General features: G+C 40.4%; 1 protein-coding gene across 1 annotated transcript; it reads right to left on the bottom strand.

Moving 5' to 3' along the window:
- Positions 1–1,503: 1,503 nt before the first annotated feature.
- impact (impact RWD domain protein) lies at positions 1,504–25,856 on the bottom strand. The gene is made up of 11 exons (XM_008281973.1): positions 25,729–25,856; positions 22,577–22,705; positions 22,426–22,478; positions 22,259–22,321; positions 22,024–22,109; positions 16,331–16,459; positions 16,150–16,244; positions 14,064–14,137; positions 13,418–13,508; positions 5,072–5,206; positions 1,504–1,870 (listed from the first exon to the last, which is right to left on the bottom strand). Exons 1-11 carry the CDS (start codon positions 25,774–25,776, stop codon positions 1,811–1,813), a joined length of 963 nt encoding a protein of 320 aa, XP_008280195.1. The 5' UTR covers positions 25,777–25,856; the 3' UTR covers positions 1,504–1,810.
- Positions 25,857–25,905: the final 49 nt, after the last annotated feature.

The raw sequence follows: 25,905 nt of genomic DNA, 5'->3' as shown, positions 1-25,905 counted from the left end.
TGCAGGAGGCTACACTGCTGTCATAAAACAGGATATTGTGAAATTATTCACAATATAGGATATATTAATGACAGCAGTGTGTTGCAACCTGCACGTCTTAAAGAGCTACCAGCGCTTTGAGGATGAAAACTCAAAGCGCTGGTGGCTTTTAAAGACATGCCGGTTGCAGCACTGCTGTCATAAAACAGCGTATTGTGAAATTATTCATGGTGGAAAATGTCATTATGAAATAAAATAAAAAGGCAATAAAAAAGGCAATTTCAAATCAATTCTATCGTTCATATAACACTGATGTAAAGATGATGGTATTACATGAGGTGAATTATAATAGCTCGCTTTTTTGGGCAATTTATTGGTTCATTTTACAGCACGGAAGTACTTATTTTATCTTATTTTATATTTATTTTTTAAAATCTTGAGTGCTTTACGGCTCCACGCTTGCCACCATCAAAGGATAGGTACCGTACGTGCTGCATTAATATTAACCTTAAAGTCTTCCAGGACACCAAAGTTCTACCACGGTGTGTTATCACAATCAACCGCAGGAACAACTGTACGGATTAATTTGAAATCTTAAGTACGGTAATTATTCTCCTCAGCCTCGAGTATGAATGTGAGTTCTTCACGAGCCTCTGAGAAATATGATTAAGGGCTGAGATGATTGGCTTCAGCGTGATGACAGCTTTTCAGGGAGAAACAACTCTCTGCTAAGTGAATTAGCTGTAATTACTTTTAATGGCTGAAATGAGCAGGCGGCTTTGTAAACAGACATGGAGGAAAATTCAGAATCTCCTTCTGTTGCGCGTCATTCCAATGAAATGTCTCGACATCATGCTATCTGTTTGATCTCCACATGATACCGAACACAGATTAAAAGTTTTGTTTTTTTTTTTTTTTTCCCCCCCTGCATCACAATAGTCAGGTTGTGCCGGTGGAAAACCAAACTGCCAAGTGCACAGATGAGACCTGGGTATTTTTAGAAAGCAAGTCTTCTGCTGCCTAAAGCCAAGTGTGGACTGGTTAATATGCAGGCTGTGTCGTCCCAGGGATCGAGTGACACCAAAACGGAGAGGTGAGGCAAAACCCCACAGGAGCCGGTGTGAAGTAAATGCTCTGAAAGAACGCAACTGTGAAAAGTTGAATATTTAACAGGCTTCAAGTGGATGTGAAACGCACTGGGGGAAACGGACATGTGAATTACGTGAGAGTGTTCGTGTGAGCGAATTTTGTTGAGCAGCGATGTGTGATCATGTTTCCTGAAAACGCTGAATGAATTGTGAATGCATTTCATTCAGTTGCAGATTCAGCTGAACGATGAATTATCACTTCCAAGGACAAGGACTGTATCAGCTGAGTGATGGAGCTTTACTTTTTTTTTCTTTTTTTTTTTTAAACGCCTGACAAAATTGCTGATTCTTGTCTGGAAAGATGATGTTTTTCCAGGAAAGTAGATCAATAATCCAATTGTGAGAATGATGGATATAAAGAAACTCCACATTCTGCTGATGTTAAAGACATATTCAGCCCAAGGTTTGCTTTAATGAAACCATCTTCTGCAATGAACATTTCACTTCAAGGCTTCTCAGAGAAAATATGAAATTATAAATTCCACAATGAAAGTCCATCATCTCTGATAACAATTCAAATTTCCTTGGTGCCATTTTATTAGCAAAATTGTTGTGAATAAATGAACTTTAACACCAAGAAACTGTTTTTCCTCTAAGACACATCTGAACGGGCTAAAAACGGGCTTTCTGCTGAATTAAACAGCAAAGACTGTGCACGTGTGTTTGAATTTTCCTCCTGAAATTCATTTTGTCTTCTTGGTTTTTGGCCTTTTTGTCTTCGTTCCTGATTTGGTGGCCTCATCCTGTGAAACAAGAGGACACGATTAGAGAATCAAAAGACGAATGACTGTGTTACATTAGCACCCCATTTAATGGTGCCGAAGCTTTTTCCATGGTTAATAATCGAGTACTACTTTCCAGCTCATGACAGACTCTTTTGCCCAGTCTCCCGCTGAGCCTGCAAATGTGCAAATTATAATGCACTGATTGACACGCACCATACTGTTTTAATGTATTCCAATAATTGCATCAAACTAAACACTGCATCCCTAAGTACTCTTATAAAACACCCTCCACTAATGATTGCCCTGACAAACCAGGCTGCCAATGTCTATATCTCTGATGGCTCTGATGTAATATTCATATTCATTTTATATTTATATATATGTATATATAACTCATGGTGTTTGCAATTGTTTCCGAGACTGCTGTTCAAATTGATGCTTTCCAATTTGGGTTGGGGTTTCCCTGCAGACACAGTCAACAGAAAGTAGCCTTGTTACTGTTTTTAATTAGCAACTCACACACTGCAAAGTAACTGGTGGCAACCTTTTATCTTCATGTGCAACATTCGGCTCTTTTTTCTTCTTTCTGACAATAGTCCATTCAATCCAGGCATTCAGACATTTTATCCAATTTTGCATTTGCTTGTAGCAAAACATTTCCCTTTTTCTGTTCCTCAGAATTACTCAGCATGTCATTTTTCTTGTTGTTGTCCTGCTCCCAAGGTACACTTTATCTTAGAAACACTGGGGGGGGAATTACTGACCTTTGCATATACTGACAGGATAAGACACTGAGACAGATTTTGCAGCAACTGACCTGACGGTGGACAACAAAATGTTTTGGGTTGCTCAACATCTCTTCAGATTAAGATTAGGCTGGTGTATCTCAAGGGTCAATTCTGGGTCCTATTTTGTTTTCTTGTATATACACCAATCAGCCACAACCTTAAAAATCAACAGCCTACTATTGTGTGTGTCACCTTTGTGCCACAAAAGCAGCTCAAACCCATCGGGCCATGGATACAGGATCTCTGGGGGTGTCTAGTCAGAACGTTGGCAGCAGATCCTGTGATCCCCCATAGATACTAAATCTGATTGGGATCTGAAGAGTGTGGAAGTCAACCTAATGACTTGGGCTCTTTCTTGTATTCCTCAATACGTTCCTGATCAGTTTTTGTGTTTTGGTGTGGTGCACCAACTCCTGCTAGGAGAGGCCACTGATGTTGGGGAGCGCTGTTGCTGTTGGGGAATCGTGCTTGGTTTGGAGTATTTCGGTGGGTGGTACATGTCAAAGTAACATCCACTTGAATACCAGGCCCCATAACATTGCATGATTAACGTGTTTCACTTCACCTGTCAGTGGTTTGAATTTTGCAGCTGATTTCTTTTTCTTTACTTCAATGTCAGCCTGTCGGTCAGTCCACCTCTTTAGTCTACACTTAGGAATCTTGACAACTATGGGATGGTTTGGCACACCTAAGGGAGCAGTAAAGCACTGAATGTGAAGGGCAATGTCCCTAATCTGCATTTGCAGCATAATCTTTTGCCTACTTCTCTCTCCCCTCTCTTTCTGTCTTCTCTCCACTGTCTGCTGTCTAATAAATAGTAATAATAATAATAATGATACTTTATTAATCCCTTACAGAGAAATTCCATTCACAGTTACATCCGTCCAAGAAACATAAAGACAATAACTGGGGGAGACAGGAACTTTCGGGACTGCCAGCAAAGCCAGCGCCCTTATCAATTAGAGGAAAAAGGAAAACAAGAGGAAAAAATGAGCATGAAAGTCAAATAAATAATCAACTATGGAGCAAATGAACATGAAGTTTTGTACATTCATTGTCCCCAGAGGATGAATCTCACATTAGTGACTTGTGCCACCAACAGGGGACACTTGTGAGATGTCTCCATATTTATTAGATAGATGGCTTTGAAATTTTGTTCCGACAATCTTGTTTTCCTCAGGATAGATTGCGATAACTGGTCTGACTCATAGCGCTACCACTCGGTACCAATTTTAGTTTTAGTTCATGACCAAATACCTCCAACAAACTAAATATATTCCAATCAGTCTCAGCTGTAGTTGATGCTAAGCTTACACCTTCTAATGACGCCTACTAACCATCAGCTCTCTGAAGAACTGCCTCGTGGATAAACATAAAAATAAATAAGAATTATTGCCCAGCCTGTGCTGTCCTTTGCAATATTCAGCTGCTGACAAAACGCCTTGACAGCTTGACCTTTAAACACTGCATGGCTGCCTTTTTAATAATCTTATGTGCATAGCATACACTCACTCTGCCATTTTAATGCCAATGAAACTATTCCAAATGCTTTACTTCCTCTCTTTTATCTTAGTATTTACCATGTGTCTGCGCAATTGACCGCCTTAATCAAAAAGCTTTTCATAGTGGCTTTTGGTGACCTCGGCCAAATAAGAGCCATTCATTTTCTAATTTAATCGATTTAAGCTTAATTGTTGAAGTGTTTCGTGAGCTGGAAATAAGTCATTCTGTAGAGGTGCTAAATCCTCCATCCTCTGGCATCCGCTTCTAATAAGTTGTCACCGAATCTGGGTTTGATGTCCAGGGAGAACTGAGCCTTTGCTGTCAGGATGGAAATGAAATCAAGAGCTCATTTTTAAAGTCGGCTGATGGGGTTTTAAAGTAGGATACTTTCAAGAGTAGGTTTGCAGTACCTTTAATCTACCTGTGGCTGCCACTCAAAGGTCAATCATGTTATCAATGGAATAACTCTGCAGAACACAAAGACGACTTCAAAGCAGACGAGACCTAACTTCAGGCTGGTGAAAGCGCGTTTGATCTCCAGAACATGTGGCAACCAGACACTTCAAATGAACCAATATCTTTAATGTGACAGCTACTGAAGAGCTACTGTGGAAACACAAGTCATGCCGAGCAGACACTCCATCTTTCTACAATAAACCAATGTCTCACTGTAACTACATACAGTACTGACTGACAGCACCGCTCATGGTTTCTGACTCATTTGCCAGAAAGAAAAATTAAAAGAAAATCTCATCTACAGTCATGTGTTCCCAGATAACTGGACCAATATTAGGGTGTAAGTCAATTAAACTACAAGATACCAGGTGGTTTCCGGCATGAGAGAACTGGCAGCGAAGTCAGATTTGACTGATGATGTGTCAGTGGAAGATGACAGAGCGATATGTTGAAGGACCGGAGAGTGTCTCACCACGGAGGCAGTGTATCCCTCCTCCACCAGGATGTTTCTTGCACAGTTGTTAATGTGTTTGAAGCGGTCAGGACCCAACAAAATGCCTCCGTACCAGCGGGACACGACCACCATGACATTACGCACGTCCAGAATCTGTGGCGAGAGACATGAGAAATGAGTGTGAATTCGAGAGAGACAAAGACAATAAATTGTGACTCAACGCCCGTCACTGGCAGCCATTCCCAAGCAGCCAAATATTTCACACCAGATGTAATACTGTGGACGAATCTTCTTTAAGTGTTTCTGTCTCAGCTGACAGCCTGACAACTCAACATTTGGGAGGGTATTTCCCTGTTTTGCTGCCATCCGTAGGGTTAAATAGGAAGATTTATTTAAATTTTTTTTATCCCTGTGTGGCTCCAGGACATATTTTAGAGAGATTAGGACAGAAACTGAGGATTTAAAATTTCAATTTAATGATATGTAAAATTATGGAACGGACAGATAAACATATTTGTAAAATACTCCAAAATAAAACAAAAAGTATGACCTCAAAGAATATAAATATAATCCTCAAAACATTGCAGGCAGAAAAATGAACAATTAAAGCTGCTGTCATCTATTTTTTTATAATAACAACAAATCAAACAACTACGTGTGTGAAAGGGAGCTTGTTACTTGTCAGAAACCCACAGGTAATAATCACCCAGCTCCGCAGCTCCCCTCAGCTATTTGGAGCATTTTGATATTTTTCAACGGTGTTGTTTTGATTTTCCTGCCAGTTACTTTGTTGTTTTGGTGCTCTCATCAATGTCAATGCCCATCAGCAGCAGGCAGGCAGCTTTTTTTCCAGCGCTCCCTGCCCTGGAGCTGGCGATGAGCTGTGGAGTATTCAGCAGCTAAAGAGTCCCATATTTCCCTCAGGATTGGGTATGAAGCAAAACCCTGTTAAAAGGAGAGTGAATATTGAACTTATTCAATGAGTGGCCAGAAACACGACTCCAAGTGAATGCTAATGTTGCTGTGTATCTGTTGGATATGCAAATAGGAAACTGCTAACAGAACTTGGTGGTAATACATCATTTTTGCATTTAAAGCTTGTTTGTGCTGCCCCAAAGCAGCCAATAAATCAGTTAATGCACATTGAAAAGACAACAGCTGGTCCAGCTTCGTCGAAGGTGTGCTCTAATATCTTTGCTTAAAAATTAGGGTAAAAAAGGCTTGAGGGGTTTGGTAATTTTAACAGAGGCTATTTTACCTGTTTCTTTGAAGCAAGGAAGATTTTGGATTTAACAGCTGATATACGACCCTCCAAACCCTCGACCGAAAGAATGAGATCACAAATACGATCTGCTGAAATGGATTTCCTTCATAGGGTGCCGCCTTCGGGATAGGGTGAGGACATTAGAGCATCCGGAGGGAGAACGAAGCAGGCTCAGCTAAAGGAAGATGAATGTCTGGAACGCCCTGCTTAGCCTGGTGCCATCACGACCCAACCCAGATAATCAGAAGTAAATGGAGGTCACGTCTGCAGAAAATGCAAGATTAACTTAATATTTACTGAATGTCCAATAACAAATAAGCACATTTTCCAAAACGCCAGGCTATACCCTGAAAATGAAGAAGAGAATTTGACCCCGGACTGCAACACATGCACGAAAAGTACAATCTGTCATTCGAGAGGTCTCGTCCACATCTGGCCGTCGACACTATCAAACAGATCTTTCTTTTATTCATCACCTCACACCTCCTCGTTCATCGGCAGAAAGCGCAAGTCTAAATGAGGAAACGGGAAGAAAGGCTCATGGAGAGGAATGAAATTAGACGAGGATAGATTAAGGAGAAGGCTCTTCATGTAAATTGCTCGGTACGCTGAGAGTGTCACAAGTAGAAGATTAATCAGCGTGTTGCTCAGAAGGACGAGCGCTAATGCTATCTCGTCAGTTACAGTAGGTCAGCGAGCCGCAGGAAGTGACCTGAGTGTGTCTTCTAATCTGCTCTTATGTCCACATGGGTTAGGAAAAGCAAATATGAACGGAGGGCGCTGAGTTTGTTTATCAAATAAATGCACTGACAGTATGGTTTCATCGCTATGTTTAGAAGATTTTTAAATTGTCAAAAAATAAATAGGACGGTCATTTCAACAGGCCACTTGAAGGCAGCACATCAACATGGCTATATTGTGCTGATTCGGTGAACTAGTTAGAAAACATCACCATTACAGATGTCACGATCTTTTCCTTTTTAAATTTTTTCTCTTTTTTTTGCCCCCGATCTGATCTAAGTTAATATTCAATATCAGCTGATACCAACTCCCAATCTGATACCATTGTCCTAAATGCTGCAAACTTAAGGTTTGGATGATTAGCTCTAGTACCTGGCTGAGTCACCAAGTGTAGCCATCAGAGTAGAGGGGCAATTCCTGAGTAGAACGTGTGCATAGACCCGGAGGCTGCACTTTCAGGACCACACTTCTAGTACCCATGTTGGATGATTCGCAATGACGTCATTTCTAGCCAAGATGAATGATCGTCATAGTGGAAGCATTGACTATGAATTAAGTTTAATTTGTTTAATGTTAAAAGCTGTTTTATGTTTGAACTCATCATTCGGCACCGCAAACCATCATGTTGTAGCTCATGACAACATGCTGCAAACCAAAGTCTGAGCTTGTTTGCTTATTTATTGAAGTAAGTAAGAAGTTGCGCACTTAAATGATTATCCATGGAGATAGGTGGTGCTGTCTCTAAACAAAGTGCACTGGACTTGAAGTGTGGTCCCATGAGTACGACCCTGAATGTGCAGCCTCTGGTGCTGCAGACACATACTGTTGCAGTTCCTTGCTGGCAAGCAGAGAGCAATGTGGGGGCTCAGTTAGTAAAGGGGCACCGTGACAAAGTCTTCTGTGACATTTAATGACCTACTGCCAGCACACTTCTGTTAAAACAGGCCAGGATCAACAAGGACAACATGTTTATATCCCCGTCACATATGAATCAACAACTTTATTGACTGAAACACGGCCGTGGCTTGAAATGGCATCGTCAACACAGTGCACATGTCCAGTATGCTCATTTGCTATTATAAATTAATCAACAATGGATTGTCAATCGTAGTAATTAAGAAAATTACCCACATTTCTGACACTTGTTTGACAGCAGACGCAAACAAAGGAGAAGATTAAGGTGGATACTAATCTGCTAAAAATTGCCTTGATCAGCCCAGATATCCCTTATAATAGCTTGATGAGACACTGGAGCCATATTTTTCATAATCCCTCTCCCTACCACTATAAAAACTAGAGTGGATACATTAGTGGTTCTCCTACTTGACTGCAAATTATTACACCTGCTACAACCTAGAGTTTGCTGGTTAGCTATGCTTTCATCCAGCAAATGCATCTTCCCTGAATGTCAGAGTTTGCAGAACAGCTTGGTCTGCAAATTCTCTATTAGCTCTTTGATGGAGAGCTGGGGATTATAACCAAGACCTGCCTCTGCTGGGACCATTTTACACCAGGTGCCAACATTTTCCAACTGAGATTTTCACAGATTTTGCTTCTTCTGGTGACTGGGACCAAACTGTCTCTCTCCTTGTCTCCACCAACGGGTGTAAGTAGCCTTGTGTGCTCAGTTTGTAGTAGTATAGGAGGTAGTAATATAGTAGATGTCCACAGCTACAAATTGCAATAGATATGAATATTGCACGTCTACAGTGTATTTAACATCTTATTTGTTTGGTTCTGTTAAAACTAAATCAGGCCTTTTTGCATGGTTAGTACAGTTAATTTGGGCTGTTGTGAAAGCTTTTAATTGTCGCCTTCAGCAGATACACCCCCTGTATGTCAGAGCAGAGCAGTTATCCTTACCCCAGCCGGCCGAGGCAGATATTCTGCCCTCTTTAAGCCCAGTTCTGCCAGACATTATTTCCTGTTAAATAAGAGTTGGGTTTTTTTCTATCAACTGCTGCCAGATGTTTGCTCAAAGGGAGTCATTTGGATTTGTTGGGTTTCTCTTTGCAAGGTCTTGACCTTAATATGTGAACTGAACTGAATTGAGAACACTGCTTATTTTTTCCACCATTTTGAAACCTAGCTTCGTATACTTTTTTAAATATTCAAATTTGGATGACTGGTTAATAACACATTTTTCTGCGGGGTGACGAACAAAACTGACTTAAAAGATACTGAATTGCATCAATAAAGCTAAAAGGGAAACACAGAGGTGGCGATAATTGACTGTGGGTGTGTCACTAGAAATGACGCTTGTCGCATTACACAATGTTCTCTGACTCATATTTAATGGAAAAATAATGATTACTGGAGCGATAATGCAAAGTGTCATAGAGATATACGTACTTTCTGCCTGGGTTGAGGTGTTACAAGAAAGCATTAAAAACGGAGACAGTACTTTACATGCATTCCAGATATTTAATAGAGCGCTTGTACTTACAAAGTTTCAACATGATTTTTTTTTTTTTCCATTTCTCCGAAAGATAATTTAAGCCAATTAGAGCCAAGACTCGCTGAGCCGAGTGATGTGTTTTTTAAGTGGCTGACTGTTTTGGAAGGGAACACTGCATTAGTCAAAGCTTGATTCATCTGAATTCAGTGCAGCAGATCTCAATTTCTGGCATGTCCACACTGAGAATCTGAAACACTATCTCTCCAACAGGGCCACACAGGCATAGACGACGGCTGTCATCTCATGAATGAGTATGAACTTTGACATGAGTCATGGATCTCATCTGGAAAAGCCCTGACACGACGCGGCACCAACTGGTAATGAGTCTGACAGAACTGCTACAAGTCACCGCCGAGCTCTGATTACAGCAAACTTTTTTGTTTTGTCAGAAACCTTTCACTGGCTTTCATTCAATATTACGTGGAAACAAAAAGTGTGTGGACAATTGTAGCATTTCAGTGTGATGTGGGTGTGTGTGAATCATAGTGCCATCTGACAGCACGATCCAGTGACAAGTGCCTCTTTGAAATGTGAAATTAAAGCATTGATAAGTGTGCGAAATTACTATCGTGGGACCAAAGTTCTCTGTAGAGGAAATTTGCACATTATGTAAACACAAGTGGTGTGTGTTACAGTCATTTCATTTCCCCTTGTAAAACCATAAAGACTCAATTGCTCTGCAGTTACAGTTTTACAAATAAGTACAATTATCTAAACTAATATTTGGCTCTGTCAAAGGGATGAGCAGTTGCAGCATTTCACATCGACCTGGCGTCTCAAAATCAAACCTAACAGACGCAAAGAAATAAATTAAATAGTCTGTTTATTAAGAGCTTTCAAAATGATATAATAAATGTTAGAATCTTTTAACATACTGTGCTGATTTCTGATGAAGCATGGGTTTTTATTCTAAAAGCTTTGACCACAGACACTTAACACCAGACTGTCAATTAATCATTTAATCCATCAGAGAGTCAACAACTTTGTCAACAGTTTGATGAGTTGAACTCATTGTTTTAGTTGTTTTTCACACATTTTTGCTGAATTCAATTCACTTTGGCAAACATGAGTATTTCCTACTTGTATTGATATTTTATCATTGCAATTTGACCGTAAAGACGCATCAGTCTGTCAGCTCCATCATCAGGCCAAATTTTGAACACCTGAGCAGTTGAATTTCCTTCAGCCTCAACTTTCCTTTGTGTACAGGACCAACTATAAACCTCATACCTGCTATATCAAAGAGTTGTGTGTATACCGTCAGGGCCAAAGCAGAAATAGACCAACAGCCTCTCAGAGCTGTGATTTGTGAATTCCTATGCTTGTCCACACTACTCTAATCGTCCACAACATTGAAAACACTAACAGGATAAGTAGTGATCAACTTGTAAAAAAGAAACTTTGAGAAACTAAGAACTGAGAAACTTTGGGTCCTGGCATTCATGTGGACTTTACTTTGACAAGTACCACCCACTTTAACATTGCGGCAGATCAAGCACACCCCCGATCCCCAACACCAACGGCCTACAGGACCTAAAGGATTTGACGCAAACCACCACCACAGGACACCCACAGAGGTCCCGTGTCAATTGCCTGATGGGTTATAGTTGTTCTAGCGACACAAGACAAGCCTACTTAATATTAGGAGGATAAGGTTTTGGCAGATTGATGTACCAACTGCACACAGTATACACTCAGCTACAAGCTTATAAGACACACATGGCTCCAAATAATACAGTCTAATATGTCAGCCATGCGCTTAAGCTCACTTTCATAAAGGTTGCTATTTACACCTTAAATGAATACTTTTCTAAAACTGTTTCAATAAAAACTGAGAGCTATAACCATCACAAAGGCAGAATTTGGCGCAGAATCATTGTATTAAACTGCAATAGTTTTACCAAAATAGACTTTCTATAACACTGTTTTTAGCTGCAGTGCAAGCAATCAAAACTGTTTTATGCAAAACATACTTGAGTGATGATTTATTTGCACAATCTGACATTAATAAAAATGTCTTTACAAATTACACTATTACAGTAAAGGACAGTTTTTTCTCCAAAAATGTAATATTCATTATTATTTTCAAAGGTGTTCCTGGAGCACTTTTATTAGCCTCCATAATTACTTCTAATGTTTTGCAGCTGCCACTTTACAAGTGAATATATTACTGCTTTAGTCTTTTATTCACACACATTTTCAGACTAATTAGAAAATTAACTGGAGTAATTACAATATTCAGATTAAAAAATAACTGCAGCCCTGCATCACAATGTACTAAACATCTATAGTGTCTTTGTTTTTTTTTCTGTGTGCTTTAATTAAAATGTCACTTGATCAAGAATGTCTTTATACTGAGGACACACACCGCCACAGAATGTCTCCGTGGTTACTGATGTGGCGGCTGCAGGACCGTGGAAATGAAGCAGCTAAACGTACTTCAGTCATTATACATTTTCTTTATTCACACCTGTGTGTAATGTCTTACGTGAAAAGGCCTTGTTTGCGTTGGTGGTGTAATACACACCTTCAAAACCGATGGTGCCGTCCTTTTTTGTAAAACCTGGCTTTTTCATTAAAGAACTCATAATGTGCTTTTCAGTGTTGTTGGGTTTTTTTGCCTTTTTCCTTGTGCATGTAAAATATCTGTAAAGTTGCGAAACCCAGCATCAATGACAAAGGGAGTTACTCACAAAGCATCTGAACTGCCTGCCACGGCTCATTAGAAGTCCGGGTTTTTATTCAGTCACCTTTCTACATCACCATGTGACTCATTTGCATAACATCTGCCTTGCAGCGAGCATGGCATACCCTCAAACTATAAAAGAGCTAAAATGTCTGAGTGACAAGCAAAGCATGTCAAATATCTTCATGCACTACTGACATCTGATGAACTTAAAACACAGCTAGATTATTTTTTTAATGTCCCCACAATAACAGGAAATATATCTTCACTGTTAGCACACTGCGCAGCTAACATAGCTGACATTAGCTTTGATCGTAGGGCAACAAGTCAGAGTTCTGTGGGACATTTAGAAACTGATTTGAAACCAATAAAGAAGAACTTGGTGGGCTGCTGTGTTTTTATGTCGACTTTGGTGCTTCAGCTTCACCTCTACTGTGTTTTTGCTGTCCTTCCCTGAGGGGACGCATGTTAAAAGTAAATGGAAATGATGTAAATAACTTAAAAAATGGCTGCCCTATTGCATGAAAACTTTGTGTCGTGTGTAACGTAACTACTTCTACAGCAATCTCTCCTTGTTTTGGGTTTGATTTCGGTGCAAACATATTAAATTTTGTTTTCACCAGCTGCTCACCAATCAGAGCAAACTAGGCTTTTATTTTAGGAGGGCAGCCTTAAAGAGACACCAGCTAAAACAAAGCATTTCAGACAAAGGGTGAAAAGAGGTGTTAAAACAATGTAGTGAGCCAAACACCATGTAGAAATATTCTAGCAGACCCTTAAAAGAAAAATAGGACTCTATATATAAGCCTGATATGGGCTCTTTAAGAGTACATATTGTAGTATATACAATTAGTATATACTGTTTATGAAGTTATATCTCATTTAGTACAATATATGTCCTGAAATGCTTACAATAGTCTGTGGAAAGCTTTCTACTGATAACAATCCCAGTTTAAAAGCCACAGCGGAGTCCCAATTATGCAGAATGTGAGAATGAGCATGGCAGCTTAGAACAGAACACCAATTAAGCATGCAATAGCCACAAGAAAGCCAAACGGGCTGCAGATTTAACAATGTGGTTGTGATATGAATGCTGGGCAAAAGCTTTGTGTGTTCTGCATTGACTAATTCATCAGTTCAGACGTGCAGTTTTGCATGCAGAAGAAAGAGCGATCTGTTCGGCTGAGGTGAGAATTTTCTCAATGAAATGATAACCTGCAGCAAATGGAGCAATCTCCCCCCCGCGGCTGTCTCGCCGTCGTCTTCACAGTCCTGCAGGAAGCTGCGCTTGTCCTCGCAGTAAATCCTACAACAGACACAATCCCAGCAGCTAGGAATTAGGCGCAGGAGCATCAAGACATTTTTTTTTTTTGGTGGCAGAATGACATCGCGACACCGGCCGCCTCTTCACCGGAAAAGTTTTTTAAGTGCTCTAAATGTCAACATCTCCTCCCTGTGAGTAATGACCACCCAGGCAGTGCATCAGCAGCTTCACATCGACCTCATTAGACCACGCTAAAAAAACTCTTTCACACACACTCACACACACACACACAGAAAGACAGCACACACACACACACACACACTCACACATATCAATTCACATAAAGCACAGTACTGTCAAACAGCCTTCATATTCTCGGGTGCTTTTTTTTTTTTTTGACCTTTAATTGCAGTAATGTGCCCTTTAGAGAAGATGGATGGGTCTTGAATCTTTACTTATCTCATGTTCTTCTCCACTAATGAGACACTAAGACACACAGTAACATAACCCTGAGGGCATCAGCATAATTATTACATAATAAAGTCATGAAGGATGTTAGATCATATATATATATGTGTGTATATATATGAGACCAACCTGTATGCATAAATATTATGGGTGGCACTCGCAATCTTCTTGTTTTCACACAGCTTCTCCAGGACCATTTTAACCTGCAACACATGACAGGAGAAATGCATCTTATGACTCTCTCTCATGCACTCTACTGTATAAAGCTGCTAACACGAAGCTCTTGTCCTGCGTACTACTTCAGCACAGTGTGACCTATAAACCGTTTTCATACTAAAAGCCTGAGTGGATGCATCCACTCTGGAGTCAATTTCAAAACCAAGACCGACTAAAAAAAACTGATGCTTGATGACAATTTCTGAGTTCAACATGCTGTCTGGCGCTGCTGACTAATGCACAAAGCAGCGTTAGTCAACTGTTTACGAGGGTAAATTTCATCTCATATAAATAAAACTAAGATTTGAAAGGCTTAAAATGTAATAAGATTTGTGTTTGGCACCTCCTCTGCATTTCTTTCATGTTTGCTTCCCTTGCAGGCTGATTATAAAGCTAAACTTGTTTCTGTATATACATACGCCCACCCATGACTTTATTAGTTCCACCTGTGAAATGAACTGCAATCTAATACGACAGCTCTGCCATAAGTTCTACTTTTGCAAAGCTTCTACATTTTCAGTTCTTGTTGACATAGTCAGAAAGAGGATATTTGTACTTTATGTTTACTACTGACACCCTTGTGGGTGGTGGTGGGGTACTGGACTGGATAACATGGAAACGTGTCAAATATTAGGTATTTCTCATGTATGTTTTGGACCGTATTGATGTCACATGTGAACCTAATAAAGTGGCCACTGAGTGTGTATGTACACATCAAGTGTTTTGTTTTTTGTTTGTTTTTTAAAAAGCTCTGCGGGTATGTATTATTTCGGTGGACTCTCAATGTGTTCAGTAAGAACTAAATCAATACTGCATCACAAAGCCAAATCTTACATAAATTTACTGTGTAAAAATATAAATAACTCAATAAATGATGAATAAACATTTTAAGAACTGATTAAAACTGGAAACATTCAATATAAAATGTTATTTTGTCATTCTTTCTTCAGGTCTTAGTAACTGATATCACAATTCGTGATGTCACTTGTTGGTTTGTGGACTGCAGGTATGAAGCCTCAAGGGTAGAATTTGGCCATCACTGTTTTGGTGTTTTAAAACCAGATGTAACTAGCGAGAGGTGTATCTGGCTGAAAACACTAAGACAATATGAGCGCCCATACAGTAGCAACCTGTCAATTATGTGGCTGCTACATCTTAAAACATGGCCTGCTTTATCATCTATTTTCATCTAAATGGGACAATAATTTAGTAAATAAACACTATGCTTGATTGAAGGAGGCTTGAAACTGACGGTTGAGACCATAAACACATCAGGAAAATGCTTACTGAGGCATCACATCAACTGAGAAATAGATTAGTTTTCTCACAGACTTCTTATTGCAACAAGAGAAGTCGCCCCCTGCTGGCTGCTAGAAAGAATGCAGGTCCAGTGCATGGACTGGGAGATAAATGTAAAAACAAAACAAACTTCAAAACAAACAAAACTCCAACAAGACAATAAAAGTGGGCTCCTTACACTGACTATATAAACAAATAAATAAGGCCATGATGGATGTTTTTTACAATTAATTTGCTCTCAGTGAAGCATTTCTTTTTCTTTTTTTTTTCTTAATTAAGTCTTCGGTTGAACAGAACACGAAAATATGTAAATCCTGACCAGGTCTCCTTCTATTGAGTTCATGTGCTCAGCAGAGGACAGCTGCTTCTGTAAATACTTGTTTTTTTTCCCAAATAGCACTTTGCAGCAGGTGGAGGCTTTTAAGACGAGCCGGTATATTACGGGAGAGCCAGAGAGGAAGATTTGCATTCAGGAAGGAGTCTGATGATGTTTCAGCTTATGATACCGCTGCGTAAATTTGCAATTTGCACATTTATATCCTTTCTCCTCTGCAAGACCCCGATCAAGCCATTTCTACCGAATCTCATATCAGCATTCAAAAATTCAAAGATGTTGTTGGAGCTATATGTTTTTACTAAATTACTTTTATTGTGCAAAGAGTTAGTGGCAAAAAAAACCTAAAACTTTCCCAAGCTGTACCTGTCTGGGAGTCACCACAGGGGCCAAATGTGGCTGGAAGGTGCTGCGTCGGTCTGTGACGGTGATTCCATGCTTTATCGGAGGAACCTCTTCATCTTAACAACAAGATTAACATGTAACAATCAGACAGACATGTTGATGTTGTCATAACTGAATCCAATGCAGTCAATACGAGCCGTACCATCTGCCTGATCCACGAAGAGATGTAGATTTTCCGTGTTCAGTTTGAGAGTCCTGAAATCAGGCATGTCTTCATCATCGTCATCCACGTCTTCCTCAGCCGTCATATTCACGTTTCCTGGTTGATCCACTGAAGCAGATCATGTAAGAAATGTTAGATTTTGTTAAAAAGAAAGCTTAAAAGTAAAATCCCAAACCTGGTACATTTTACAGAGCTGTTTGTAATCCACACCGCCTGTCATTAAAATGACACCTACTGAGCAAGTTATCACTAAATTACCATTACGTGACCTTAACGTTGATACTAAAATGCATGAAGTCGCCGACGTGGTTTCTGAATCTGCAAATTCGACTGAGCGGAGAAGCCACTGATTATTGAGAGAGGTTTGAGCTCAGTGATTAATCGCAACATATCGAGTGCAGAGCATTGAGCTCAGACACAAAGAGCAAATTACGGCCATGTTGTTATGGAAACAAAGGTACACTATGTTTAAGCCTAAATCAGCTGGTCGTTTATAGACTTCTACACTGATCAGCCACAACATTACAACCACTGACAGGTGAAGAGAGCAGCTTCCACTTTCTCTTTGCAAAATGTACCTGTCAAGTGGTGGGATTCATCAGACGGCGAGTGAACAGTTACTTTTTGAAGCTGACATGAAAAAACTTTGACAAGAGCTAAAGTGTGATGGCGAGACGGGTGGGTCAGAGCTCCTTCAGCGCGGCAGCTCTTGAGGTGTGTTAGTGGTATAGAGTGGTTAGTACATATCAAAAGTGATCTGAAGGAAAGACACCTGGTGAACCGGAGACAAGGTCATGGGCTCAGCGATGCATGTGGGAGGCGAAGACTTGCCTGTGTGGTCCGATTTCAAAGAAGAGGTACTGCAGCACAAACTGTTGAAAACCTCAAAGTGGCAATATCTGGAGATTTTCATTCCATAAATGTCTGTTAAGTCTATCGCCAAAGGATGAAACTCAGTAGTGACTGAGCCTATATGAAAGTAGTGCAACATTTACATATTTGCAGAACTATGAAGTGGGTTTTGTGGTGACATTTTCGGGGAAAGATGCTGTATTAAGTTACTAATGCAAGCGCTAATGTAAACCAAACATTTCCTAGTGCTGCAGCGTCACATTAAAACTACTGAACTGGTGTAACATTAGTTGATTAACTCTATTATGGAGGGAAATTATACTCAAGTGTATGTCCAAGTGAGTCATTTTAACGATGCCGTTACGTATATTTAGTTGATATGCTGAAATACGCAATCATAGAGGCTAAAATATAATAGCGGAGTGAAAACCATACCAATGAACTCTACTACATGATATATGCATATGAGAAAATGACATATGGGTCAGATTTTGTGGCTTATAAAGAAGTCGGTGGTCGGTATGTGAAGTCTGAAAGAAGGATGTTCTGTGAGTCCGTCATGTTTTATTCAGTTTGGTAGGAGCCTTTCTGTCGGCCTCAACCTTCAAATCACAAGATGTACCAAAAACAAAGATTCTACGAAGCCTGAAAGAATAATCACACACACACAGTACAGCGATGCAGCTCATGTCGGAAGGCGAGAGTCAGGTGATGATCAAACTTTGAGGAGGCCTACGGCGAGCGACTGGCCGGGTGAAGAATTGTATTTACGTGAATGTTTTCTTTGACAGCTTCAGTTGAACTCGACATCAGGTGGGTTTGTTGTAGCTACTCTGTGTGGGTGTACAATAAATCTACAAGCAGACTGAAGATCAAAGGCTGTGCTCCGTTTTTTTTTCCTTTTTCCTCACATCTTATTATTATTTGGTGTAACAGTAAGTGTTGTAGTCAGATCAGAAATAACCAACATTATGAAGTAATAACTGGAAATGCAAACTTTTTGCTTGTGAGCTTTGCACTGCTGTTCATCAAAAATGCATCTGCAAAGCGAAATAACAATCAGTTTCACTAGCGAATCGTTCTAAAAGTACTGCACGCAGTAATGGAACAAGAGTAAGTGGCCACAATAAGCTGGTAGAAAAGAGCTGCAGACCTCCAACTTCTCAGGAATGTAACCAACTCTGACTGCGCCCTGCAAACTCATGTCATGTGCACAAAAGGACAATTATTGCCTGAAATCTTTATTAAAATGACAATAGTTTGTTTTAAGCCAGTGATAAGCTGCATTTGCTGTTACCACCAGGAATTACAGGTGTCGCCAAATCAACCAGGACAGAAATCTTCAAGATTTTCTACGATAGCAAGGTTTCAGAAGACACACTGTCTCGTCCAGACCACCCAGATCGCACATGCTGACCCTCGTTCACCGCCTAATGCATCTTCAAGAGCATGTGAGCATCAGAACTGGGCTATGGAATAATTAAAGAAGGTGAATTGTGTTTTCCTTTACATCACGGCTGCTTGCGTATGTGTCGTTTACCCGGGGCAGCGACAGCAGCAGGAAGCGCTACGGGACGCAGCGAGATGCTCAGGGCGACGTTCAGCTGGGAAACCTCGGGTCGTAACATTAATGTGGATGTTACTGTGACACAGACCACCCACCTACACATAGCTGCAGGCCAATCATACCTGTTGATGGCAACGGGATTTGCATGTGGCAGACGCCTCTTTTAGGAGAACCACGTTTCTCTGGGTCAAGGTGCTGACTTGGCCTCAATTCATCAGATCTCAATCTGCTCGAGCATCTGTGTCAGATCCGCAAGCGCCTGACCTCGCGACCTCTAGGATTTAAAGGATCAGCTGCCTGATACCGCAGGACATCTTCAGAGTACTGTGCAGTTCAGGCCTTGACAGGTCAGAGCAGCAGCTGTATTGGCACGACGGCGACCTACACGTTATCATTCAGATGGTTTTAATGTTGTGGCCCGTTGGTGTACGAACTGTATGCATCTAGCAACACCATCACAACAAAATCTGCCAAAACGGGATCTGCATGCATGATTTCCTTCCAGCATCTGATTATGGTAAGCCAGTATCACATCCATTGTTAAAATCAGCTGCACAAAATGTCTGGCAGAATTTATGTGGAAATATACACTGGCAGAAGGTTTACATGGTTAAAAAAAAAAAAAAAAAAAAGCCTGTCTATATGCAAATTTTTTGTTATTCTCAACAAATCCCATGAAAATATCAAAACCAACAATACATTGCTCCATCTCTCAATACTTTCACAGCTTTTTTTTTGCAGCTCTCAGTCCCAGATCAGTCAGTTTCTAATGAAAAGATGAATTTAAACCAAGGGTCACAAATATGTACTTTCATTAAAAAAGCCCCAAAAAATAAAAAAAAATTACCACAACACCTGGACAATGCTGTTTTTATTCAAACAATGCTAAAACGCGGGTGGAGTGGTAATCCCTGTGTCTGTTGGGGACCATTTACAGCTGTGGATTATTACACATTGGGTGCTCTGGAGTATTTCTCTATGTGTGATTGACTAACAACAAACAGAGCAACATGTCACCCAGTGCATCAGTAAAGCTCACTGAAGTGTTCTAAGTAGTTTTTGGACGACAATCAAGAGCATAATTTCCATTCAGGAAATATGCAAATTCAACATTATCATAAAAATCACGTACCTTTATAGGGAACTAAGAAAAAAAATAAACTCTTGACAATAACAGAGAAACAGATTGTACCTGGCTTTGCATGCACAGTACCTGTTGGCCGTTTTTCAATAGATTTGATAATGAGGAAAAAAAACATTTGATAATTAGCAAAAAATGCAAAATACTGCGTTAATATTCTGCATGAGAAGTAGATCCAAAAAATAAAAGTTGCTACATGTTACATGACTCGAATAAAAGCTTTAACCTGAATCCACTGTGCCTGCTGTGATGATGTGAAGCCGAGTAATGAGCGCATTGCCCAGTTTATTCTGTGCATGCTCAGCACACGCGCAGAAGCCTCCCAAATTCATTACAAGAGGGTTTCATATTTAGATGAGCAAATACATTTCTTTCTCCGTCTTTTTTTTTTTGCTTTCTGCGCGGCTTCATTCACACCCATTATTTCTCTTTACTTTTCATGTTCTCTGTCATATTTACTCCCTTTTCATTTCCTTTTCTGTGAAACGTGCATCGTCGGCCTTATCACGGCCCCGTCCTTCTTCCTCTCTCCCACCACGTGCCTGTCATTTGAATGAATAAGCCATCAATCCCCCCCCCCCTCGAGCTGAAGTGCTCCTACCAGTTATACTTATTACCACATGAATCGCAGCGAGACGACTCATGACTCGCAACAATGGGGAGGACAGTTAATATTTTTCATGGCTTGTTGCTCAAGAGAAAACTGCACCGTCTGCCTCCCTAATGCATAGCGCTCAGGGCTAGATAACCGAGACAGACCTAAACCGCTGCGCCTCCCCTCCCAAAAAAAACCTAATTCTCTCTGGCACAAAATCTTTAATTTGGTACCTTTTAGTCTTTTTTACACCTCAAAAGATTCTGCCTGGGTAACAGAAGGCATTAAATAGATATCGATCTTAATTCAGTGCAGTCACTCAATGTCAGAGAGAGTTTTTTTTCAATACCCCTACAAGCCTTTGTGTTCATCTTATCGCCGCTTTAGAGCAGACCAGACAGTCGTGTAACTGATGGAGGAGCATCTTACGCCAACATGGATGGAAAATGCATTCAGACATATACGGAAGGAAACGTTTGATGTGAAAATTCACAAATAGTGGGTTTTTATCAGTTGTGGAGGTTATCGTTTACTCCAGCTTGTCGGAAAGCGTAGAACTGAGCGTTTGTTAAAAACCAACCAAAAACAGAGGTCGTCCCGTTGTAGCGGCACGCCAGTGAGGATTTAAATTCTCCACAAGCAGCAGCAATCACAGTTTAAAATTAAAGTCACTGTGTAAGCACCTTAAAGTGTCAACACCATCGAGGGTCAACAAAAAAAGAGCTTGTGGAGTTCTGGCCAGTAATACGAAAGCAGCGTTGCTCCGTGTGTGTCTACAGAGGGGGGTGTTCAAGTACATACAGGTATAGAGGTGATCTGCATCTTTGAACATAGTATAGAATTGTAACTATCAGACGTGCATGTGTTTTTACCCGTCTTCCATTAACATGCAGGTAAGTCAAGCAGCTCTCAGCGCGAGGACAGCAAACTTGCAGAGGACAAAAGGGGACTGGAGCACACTGATTAAATCACAGCCTTTAATTGTAATGCTGTGAATTAATCAGCGTGCTCCAAACACCTTTTGCCCTTTCAAAGTTAACTGCAACACTTTATTTTGTGTATAAACGCCTCTTGTAGCATGATATAATATATGTAGTCTTCATTAGCATATTTTAAATAAGTTTTTAAAGGGGTTTTGTTTCAAGCAAAACCTTCTGAAAACATAGAAAGGTCAACAGGAGACAGTTCACAGCCCGCATCGTGTTTTATCCTTGAGCAATAGCTGGTGCCTGAGTGAAATATTAATTCCCATTGTTTAAAAAAAAGAAAAAAAAAGGCGGCCACAATTAACATTTTAAGCCACAGATGTGACACGCGAAGGCAAAAAGATCAACAAGGGGCAGCGTCTGTAGCTGGAGTGGAGGCTTAGCCGACATTCAGCCCAAACCGGTGAGGGCGATGAAATGCACTCAGTTTTACACAGCAAGCTCTCCCGGACTGGTAAATGTCTATCAAGTGTCATTTCAAGTCATTATGTAGTGTGGCCTCAAGCATGAATTTCATTTTCCACACCTCACCTGTTTCAGAGCTCTGGGATTTCTCCACAAGGAAGTCTCTCATTTTTTCCACCCATAGGTAGAGGATGCTCTCCCCTGCGTGCTCCCTGTTGAAATTTAAATATTTTCCTGTGAGGGTGGCGCTACATGCAACAGAGATACTGCACAGTGGAAACAATAATGAAAAGCTTTTGTTGTGGCTGCTATCACTCCACGGCATCTCCTCGTGAAGTCATAAATTACGAGAAGCACTCACACATAGAGGTCTTCCAGGCTGTTTGCCAATTTGGCCCTCTCAAGGCCTCGCAACCACGCGGCACTACAAAAGCCGAGAACAAACACTGAGGTTATTGAGCAGGGCGAGGAGTGGGTTTCTGAGTGGGATGCTCCTCCATATTAAATTTGAAAGGCAAATGGACTTACTTGATCTGGTAGATGGGCGGAGCTGCGCTTGGATAATCAGGTGGGAGAATTATCTGATCAATGAGGGAAAACATCATCAGCTGGATTAAAAGGAAACGGCGAGGGCTGACACTCGTGATTGATATGCACAGTATTATGATTATTTCCATACTTGCAAACACGCTGTCAGCTTTGGCGTCTCCAAGTCGTCGGATATTTTGATGCAAAATATTCTGGACGCCTCATCTATCACGCACCATTCATCACCGTAGATAGCAGACAGAGCCTCGACCTCTTCAATCTATAATGAAGAAACAATAACAAAAGCAAAAACATTAATCACTCCAGTCTGCAGACAGTAATTATGGATTAATCCATAAAGTAATTACATCATTTGGAGCAGTGATGTACAGAAGACTTCAAAGTCTCACAGTACATATTTGTATAAACACAAAGAATTAAAAGAAAATCCTTTTAATAAAAATCCTTTAAAAGAAACTATAATTAGCCCCAGTTTGCGATTTGGATGTATTACCATTGTATTTGAGTCACGAAGCTGCTTTTTAAAAACATTAAAGGCCTCCGTGTGTCTTTTAAAGAAGTTGTTCTACATTTTCAGAAATATCCGGTTTGTTTGGCAGAGTTAGATGAGAAGATCAATTATTCTTGCATCTTTACAATAGCTAATTACTTTGCTTAGCATGAAGGTTAGAAGCCGGTGAAGCTAACCTGGCTCTGTGCTAACCACAACAAAGCCTCACAATTTACATTTTTACATTTTTTTTTTCGAGGGGGGGACAAGACCAATAACCAAACAAATAATCAAGTGCAAAACTTCCAGTGAAAGACTGAATATATATTAGTGTAGCCTATGGATTTCAGGAAATGAAACATAATGTAGGGCTGCAAGGTGGAGCAGTTGGTTAGCACTGTTGCCTCGCAGCAAGAAGGTTGCCGGTTCGCGTCCCGGTGGGGGAATCTTTCTGTGTGAAGTTTGCATGTTCTCCCCGTGCAGCGTGGGTTCTCTCCGGGTTCTCCGGCTTCCTCCCACACAGTCCAAAAACATGTTGAGGTTAACTGGTGATTCTAAATTGTCCGTAGGTGTGAATGTGAGTGTGCTTGGTTGTCTGTCTCTAAGTGTAGCCCTGTGATAGACTGGTGACCTGTCCTCCTGACCTTCGCCCTAAGTCGGCTGGGATAGACTCCAGCCCCCTGCAACCCTAGTGAGGATTAAGTGGTGTATAGAAAATGGATGGATGAAACATAACATGAAACACCAGTTCCCTTTGTTGACAGTCTTTATGGTAAGGTAAGCTAACCTCGAGCTTCTGTTTGTCACTGCTGGACGTTTTTGGATGGTTTTAGGGATCCCTGAACCTTGGTGTGTGTTCTGACCACAAGAACTAACCCAGTAGAAACTCTTTACGACTGTTTTCAGGGAAGAAAAAAGTTCAAGGCAGGTACATCTAAACAGCCATGTGGACAACAACGCATTTTTCTGCCCTTGTCGACTAGCAGTCTTTTCCTCTGTAACTCAGAGGTAATGTCCAATTTTACACTACAATGTATACAGAAAGGCTAAAAGGGCCAACATGTAATGCAAATATATGTGGCTCCAATATGATAACTTGCTATTGAGTGGCGCAGAGTAGTTTTACGGTGTTTTGAGGAGAGTCATAGGTGAGCTGGTGTGCTCGAGCTGCACTGAGTGGTGGATGTAGAAAGAGGCAAGGGCTTCACACATTTACATGTAAGTCATTTTATGGCAGTCAGGGATTATTTCAATGGAAAAATCTTCTAAAAATGCAACTCTGATACACAGACATGAGTTTCGAGGGTTTTTATTAACGACCACAGAGGGACTTTCACTCTGATTTATCAAAATGGTGAACTATCAGTGAAACAATTTTGATTTAACAAGATGGTCAAAAACTCTTCTGACCCTCTGGATAAAAAACTGTCCATTTGCTATGCAACAAAAAAGATGTACAGCTGTTTTCTAACATTTTACATTTTAATTTAAAAAAATAAATAAAATAGCATTTAGATTTTAGTTTTTTGTGTCCCCCAACGGAAGTCTCTGAAAATTGTGAAAAAGACTTCCAGAGCAGCGGTAATTGTTGTCAATGTTAATTTTCTCTCCAAAATTGGATGCTGAATGTCACGGCAACGCGTGAGAGACACACACTGGACGACAAAGACCCTGGCTATAAATAGGCCTTGTTTTGTGATGTTGTTAATTTGCGTCCAGTCTCTTTGCTTTTCCTTCCTGCGTTCCTGCGTCGGCTGCACTATGCACAGATGTGGAGCTTGTTGTGCATCGTGTTGCACCTGCTGAGCTACAAACATCACTTGCACATGTGTTAATGAATCCAGACATCTTGGGAGCAACCTGCAGTGTGCATGCAAGCGGGTTCCCTTTTATTTCATGGTCTGCATGTGCATTTTAATTATAAATGCCAGCACTGTGTTTGTCACATCTGCACACAACAGTTACCATTGGGCGTATACGCTCCCTGGAGGCCACCTTAAAATATTACAACAATTAGGCACTGAGATAGAAGCTGTCACATTTTCTTAACCCTCTGAACCCCAAATCCAACTGGCAGGTTAGAATGGCATGCTTTCATTTAAAAGCAGGTGCTAAAGTAGCACATTTCATTAATAAAAACACAAACTTTCAGCTTTCTGATGGTGTCTGAATGTATCATGCACAGGTCCATCATGAAAAATGACCAAAATCAGCTTGAAATTGTTGATATTTAATTTTTTCTGTTTGCCAGAAATCAACCATTTGCACCAGATCCTGCAAAAAAAAAAAAGTGAGAGTTTTCAGGTGAACTGCAGGCAGTGTTTACACAGAGCAGAGATTGAGAGGAAACTAAGACAAACTGGACCAATAAAATAAATGCAGAGTGGCTAAAAAACTGGTAAAAACAGGAGCAAACTGTTCAGCATGGTGAGACATCTTTCTAGGGTCAATGTGCACAGTAGCTTGAAAAACAGCTGGTTTATGGCGGCTGTAAAAAATGTAAATAGCAGTAAATATTTATAGCATGGGCTGCCATTTTTTTTTCTAATATTAGTAACACTTGTGGGCACGTTTTAAAATATTGTTCATGCTGATTCTGCTGTCATTCTTTTTTTCTTTCTCAAGAAGAAATGTCTGAGTTTTTTCTACTACTTAAGTCATGGTTGTGCTGTTTCCCTGTCGGTGCGGGACTTTAGACTGCACTGACAAATGAGCCGACATGAGTAAAACACACAGAGGAATAGTTCACTTTATCTGATAGGATTAAGTCAGAGCAAAGACTTTGAACTTACTTGAGCCTGTAGGTCTTCTTCATTGCCTGAATTTATGATATCCGCCATTTATCCACCTCATTATCAAGTGCAAGCTGCTAAACAATAAAATAAAACACTCCAGTAAGTTAGTCAGAAAAGGAACTAATGCAGGAGCGTGTGAAATCACTTCCGGGTTAGAGCAGGTTGGGTGCGTTT

Source organism: Stegastes partitus, unplaced genomic scaffold (assembly GCF_000690725.1).
Source record: "Stegastes partitus isolate 25-593 unplaced genomic scaffold, Stegastes_partitus-1.0.2 Scaffold253, whole genome shotgun sequence".
Classification (NCBI taxonomy): domain Eukaryota; kingdom Metazoa; phylum Chordata; class Actinopteri; family Pomacentridae; genus Stegastes; species Stegastes partitus.
The sequence above is the reverse complement of the archived record's forward strand: the minus strand, read 5'-3'. Positions and strand labels throughout refer to the sequence as shown.